This window comes from Podarcis filfolensis (assembly GCF_964270895.1).
Source record: "Podarcis filfolensis genome assembly, chromosome: 4".
Taxonomy (NCBI): Eukaryota; Metazoa; Chordata; class Lepidosauria; order Squamata; family Lacertidae; genus Podarcis; species Podarcis filfolensis.
Window position 1 is genome coordinate 103,506,149 of NC_139607.1, and position 6,073 is coordinate 103,512,221.

The window sequence follows — 6,073 nt, forward strand, 5'->3', positions numbered from 1 at the left end:
GCTACAACAGCAGCTAGAATACTCATTGCGAAGTACTGGAAGACGCAAGAACTACCCACACTGGAAGAATGGCAGATGAAGGTGATAGACTATATGGGCTTGGCAGAAATGACGAGCAGAATCCGAAACCAGGGAAGAGAAGCAGCGCAAGAAGAATGGAAAAAATTCAAGGACTATTTAAAGAAATATCACAAAGTTAATGAAAGTTAGAATGATGTTGGACTGGAAAGTAAATGGTTACTATTAGCAATGGTTAAGACAAGGAGAATAAGGAAGAATAGTCTAAATTTAAATTAAAATAAGGGAAGATTTGCTGAACAATCGATAAGAATTTGGAATACAGAAAGGGGAGGCATGAGGAAGTCGGGGAAGATAGGATATGAAATTAGGATATGAAATGATACATGTTTTTTGTTGTGTTTTTGTTTTTGTATGTTTATGTTTGTTGTATTGTGTTTATATGTCTCAGTATGTGAACACTCATTCATTTATTCATTCATTTTGTTTTTTTATTACATTAATGTGCTATCTTAATGAGACATCACCTTGCCAACAAAGGTCCGTATAGTAAAAGCTATGGTTTTCCCAGTAGTGATGTATGGAAGTGAGAGCTGGACCATAAAGAAGGCTGATCGTCGAAGAATTGATGCTTTTGAATTATGGTGCTGGAGGAGACTCCTGAGAGTCCCATGGACTGCAAGAAGATCAAACGTATCCATTCTTAAGGAAATCAGCCCTGAGTGCTCACTGGAAGGACAGATCGTGAAGCTGAGGCTCCAATACTTTGGCCACCTCATGAGAAGAGAAGACTCCCTGGAAAAGACCCTGATGTTTAAAGAGAGAGAGAGAGAGAGAGGCAGTGACCAACCCCCAAAGGTCAGCTTTGTGGCCAAGTAGGGGAGATTTGAACCCTGGTCCCTCCCAGGTCCTAGACAGATGCGCTAAGACTTGCCACACCACGCCTGTTCGATTTGCGTTTGCCACTCATGAAAATATCTTGACAATTCCCTTCCGGATCTCTTTGGTTTTGACGCTGTAGATGATGGGGTTGAGCAGCGGGGGGACGAAGAGGTAGACGTTGGACATCATGATGTGGACCACGGGAGGGGCGCCCTTCCCAAATCTGTGCAGGACGGAGACGGCGATGATGGGGACATAGAATGAGAGGACCGCGCAGATGTGCGAGACGCAGGTGTTGAGGGCCTTGCGCCGCTGCTCCCGGGACGCGATGCTCAAGACGGTCTTCAGGATCATGGCGTAGGACAGAACAATGAAGGTGGAGTCCAGGCCGTAGGTGAAGAGGACGGCGAAGAAGCCGTAGATGTTGTTGACGGTGATGTCGGCACACGCCAGGCGCATCATGTCCGGGTGGAGGCAGTAGGAGTGGGACAGGACGTTGGACTTGCAAATGGGCAGACGCTTGATGAGGAACGGGAAGGGGAAGAGCATGATGGTGCTCTTCAGGACGATGGCCAAGCCGATCCGGGCAATCCGGGGGTTGGTCAAGGTGGACGAGTACCGGAGAGGGTTGCAGATGGCGACGAAGCGGTCGAAGGACATGGCTAGCAGGATCCCTGACTCCATGAAGGAGAAGGAGTGGAGGAAGAACATCTGGGCCAGGCAAGCATCGAAGAGGACGTCACTGAGGCCAAAGCAGAAGATGGCCAGGACCGTTGGGAGGGTGGAGAGGGAAACCCCCAAATCGTTGAAGGACAGCATGCACAGAAAGAAATACATGGGCTCGTGGAGCCGCCGGTCCATTCTGATGATGGCGAGGATGGTGCAGTTGCCAGCGATGGAGGCGGCGTAGAGCAAGCAGAAGGGGATGGCAATCCACAAGTGGAACTGCTCCAGGCCTGGGAAGCCGGTGAGGTGGAAGGTGGCAGGCTGGAAGCGGGTGAGGTTGAGCTCTTCCATGCGCCCCTTCGTGGGCTTTGGATTTCCCTGGAAAGGAAACAAGAAGGACCAGGAGGCTTCTGGCCACAGGACAAGGGAGAGGGAAGCACATGGCAGGAGAGGAGAGTGAGGGGAGAGGGGAGAGGAGAGGAGAGGAGAGGAGAGGAGAGGAGAGGAGAGGAGAGGAGAGAGAGGGAAGACTCCATCAGTGAGCTGCTGAGAAGAAGGTCAAGTGGGAAACATTGGAGTAACTGCTGCAAGGGTCTAAAATATAAAGACAAGGGAAGTCAAGAGAAAATCAGAGTGGAAATCCAGGGATGGATGGATGGATGGATGGAAGGAAGGAAGGAAGGTGCACTGAGTGGTAGGGGTGGCACTGGGGGGGATACAGGGCCCTGGAGCCACTGTGCAATCTCCCCCCAAAAAGCTCAACAACTGTGGGCAATCTCTCCACCCCAGGCGCCAGTGGGGTTTGCTACACTGATGCTCCTCTGCTCCAAGACTAGAGATGGGGCATGAAAATGACCAGAAGCTCTCACAGCAGATAAAGACAGTGTATTGAAAACCATAGACTAGGGACAAAGAATCACAGAATTGTAGGGTTGGAAAGGTTCCCAAGAGTCACCTCACTCAACCCACTGCAATGTAGGAATCACAGCCAAAGCACTCATGAGGGACGGCCACGCAACCTCTGCTTTAGAACTTCCACCGAACGACAGTGTGGGATTTACATATAAGTGAAACAAGCTATAGCTCAGGGCCCCACTCTCTTGAGGGACCCCCAAAAAATTAAAGAAAAAAACAACTGGATGTACATTTCCAAAATATAAGATAAAAACAAATAAAATGAAACCTACATACAGCAACCGTGTTTTGTGTTGTGTAGGCTCCTCTGATATAAGCAATGGCCCCCGCCTGCTAGCCTGCTCCCTCAAATATCACTGGTTTGCTCCTTTCTATATATAGGGTGCCTAAATTCTGCATGGGCTGGTTGCAGGGCAACATGTGCAAATGGCTTTAGATAACTATTAGGTCCATAGATTACCATATAGCATATACAAGTATTTCGAAAGAACGATGTCAATCAACATTTGATGATCTCCCTCTACTGGTCCACAATATAAAGTGTCCTTTCCTACTGCATCACGGTGTGGTACGCTGGTTTGACACCAACTGATAGGAAGTGCTGAATACAGCACAAGATATTATGGGCTGTCCTGTGAATCCGCTGGATGAAATAGCGGAAGAACGTTGCCTCAGGAGAGTGAGGAAAATTCTCAGGGATGATTCACACCCTGGCCAGCACTTTCTTGATCTCCTGCCCTCAGGCAGAAGATATAGAAGCATGATTAGTTGCACCAACAGGGTAAAGAACAGCTTTTATCCATGGGCTGTTAGGCTGCTGAATGAAAAGATAACAACAGGGCAACTGACTTTTGGGTTTGGTGGGTGGGTGTCAGTAAACGAGGGGAATGAAGACTAAGAGAGCTGAGTGGGGAGTGCTCATGTAATCTCACTCTATACAAGTTGTACAAGTGACAATCAAGTATTTCAATATTTCAATTTCAAAATTCAACACAAAAAACAGCGACTATTTGTTGTTGACAAGGGACAGCTGGACATATAAAGGGCCCCATTACCTTCAGGAGCTTAGGGCCTCATCAAACCTAAATCCAGCTCTGGTCCATGACCTTCCTCAAAGGTCCATTCCACTGTCCAGAGGCTCTTACTATCAGAGTGCTCTCTCTCTCTCTGTGAGAGGGAGGTGGGACCCCGTTAGCCAAAGTAGCACAACACTGGCCTCCACGGGCCACTGGCCAAGCACAGCAGAAGGTGTTTAGGACTTGACCGTAAAGCTGAACCATACTGCCAGAGCATTTCCCAGTGGTTTTCATGCCAAAAAGCTAGACGTGGAACTGAAGAGGACTGCTAGCACTTGTGAACCTGGAAACCTGCATTTTTCTGTCCATCAGCCAGGAGGTGGCAGTAGAAGGCAGGCGGTTGAAGACAAATCCAGCCACATCCACTCAGCCGAACAGATCTGCTTTTCCTTAAAAGTGGATTTAGTGGGAGGGAATAGGCAAGTCTTGGTGCTGGTGGACAGGTGGGGGGCGGGGGTGCCACTACAGCTCAGTGGCGAGGGTTTTGAGCAGAGCAGAGGTTGCACAGCCATCAAGCATGGATGCTTTTGCTGAGATTCCTGCATCTCAGTGGGTCAGACTAAATGACCCTTGGTGTCCCTTCCAACCCTACTGTTCTATAATCCTATCACCATTGCCGGAGAGGAGTTGATTACTGATCTGTTGTAGATCATTCTAGCCACAGGTCAGGAGAAGCAAACAACTAAATGATATACAATGAGCTGAAGAAAATGTTCCAATTAACATTTGTAAAAAAAAGCCTGAAGCATTCTTGTTAGGGATTGTAGGAAAAGACTGCCAAGGAAATTGAAAAACATCTTCATGTACACGACAACGGCGGCAAGAGTCTTAATAGCACAAGGATGGAAGAACGAAGAAATCCCGACCAAAGAACTGTGGCAAGAGAAACTGATGGACTATGCGGAATTGGCGCAATTGACTCATAAGGACAACTGTGACTTTAAAGAAGAATGGGAACCTTTAACAAAGTACAGTGGTACCTCGGGTTAAGTACGGTACTTAATTCGTTCCGGAGGTCCGTTCTTAACCCGAAACTGTTCTTAACCTGAAGCACCACTTTAGCTAATGGGGCCTCCTGCTGCCGCTGGAGCACAATTTCTGTTCTCATCCTGAAGCAAATTTCTTAACCTGAGGTACTATTTCTGGGTTAGCGGAGTCTGTAACCTGAAGCATATGTAACTCGAGGTACCACTGTACTTAAAGAAACAACAAACTGAACTGGGCTCCTTGGCAGGTTTTGAATAAACATACACAAACTTTTTATTGGTAATATATAGATAGATAAATTAAGGATCTTTACAATTTTATAATATGCAGAGAATAACATGTGCTGAAAAACCAGAGGAGCTGAGGGAAGTCTGGCAGGGGGGTTTCTTTTTTGGGGAGTGGGGAGGGGAAAATGGGGGGGGAATGAGGATGATGTGTTTTTGATAAATTGCTATGTTGAAATTCCTAATAAAAAATATTCCCCCCAAAAAGGAGAAGCAAACAACTCACCTTCCTACTATTCCCTACAGATCAGGAAGGAGAAAATGATTATTCCACCCTCAGGAGGCAGTCAAGGGGTTTGGTTTGGAATTGATAATAATAAAAATATGAGGGCAATGAACTTCAGGCAGCTGCTTGCAGAATCCAGCGACACACACACCCCACCCTCCTGACAGCTGGAGAAGAAATTCTAGAAAGGTAAAATTTCAGAGTTGGAAGGGAAGCAAAGAGTCATATAGATCCTGAAATGTAGGACTCACAGCTGATTGAGGACTGCAATCCCCACAAATTGTCTCCATCCAAAGGCTAAGACAGCATCTCTCAACATCTGTGGGGGCTCCATAAAGGTGCACAGTCAGTCACACCCACATTTCTGGGTTGGTGGGCGGCTCACCATGATCTGCACAGTAGCCTTGGTTGGGAAGGAGGAGGGGAAAAGGCACCACCTGCTTCTGAATCCTCAGCCTCATATGGAGGGGGCTCCAGAGGCCATCTAGTCCCACCCCTGCAATGCATGAATCCTACCCACAGCGGTCTCTGGGTGGCTTTGAACCACCAACCTTCTGGTTAACACCCAGGTGCTCTGACCCATTGTGCCACACAGGTCTTTCCCCCCACAGCCTGGAGGGGAGCCCACCCGATGGCTTGAGAGCCAGCAGAGCTTGGCAGGAGGTGGCCTTCTCTTGGCTCTTGGAGGTGAGAGACATGGTATTTTGGGGGGGGGGCGCAGCTAAATCTACAAGAGCAGCTTAACTGAAGCCCCCTTCCAAGGGTGAAACCCACCAGATGCTGAGCAGTGATGTGCTGAGGGCCTGGACAGCTAGCAACCATCTTTGGAAGAGATCATTTGGGCAGATGCCTCTTCTTTTCCCAGCATAGTAGGGATGGATAGCCATCCAGCCTCTGCTTAAAAACCTCCAAGGAAGGAGAGCCCACCTCTTCTGGTTCTTATCCTCAGAAAGTCCTTCCTGATATGCAGGAATAATGAAGGACAACAGGAGGTTGGATGCAGGGAGCTGTGCATGAAC

At 48.0% G+C, this 6,073-nt stretch overlaps 1 protein-coding gene across 1 annotated transcript; it reads right to left on the reverse strand.

The window, feature by feature from the left end:
* Positions 1–842: 842 nt before the first annotated feature.
* On the reverse strand, positions 843–5,111 carry LOC310760903 (olfactory receptor 51I1-like). The gene is made up of 3 exons (XM_083610127.1): positions 5,055–5,111; positions 3,537–3,621; positions 843–1,944 (listed from the first exon to the last, which is right to left on the reverse strand). The coding sequence occupies exon 3, from the start codon at positions 1,915–1,917 to the stop codon at positions 985–987; it is 933 nt and encodes a 310-aa protein (XP_083466253.1). The 5' UTR covers positions 1,918–1,944; positions 3,537–3,621; positions 5,055–5,111; the 3' UTR covers positions 843–984.
* Between the last annotated feature and the right edge of the window lie 962 nt (positions 5,112–6,073).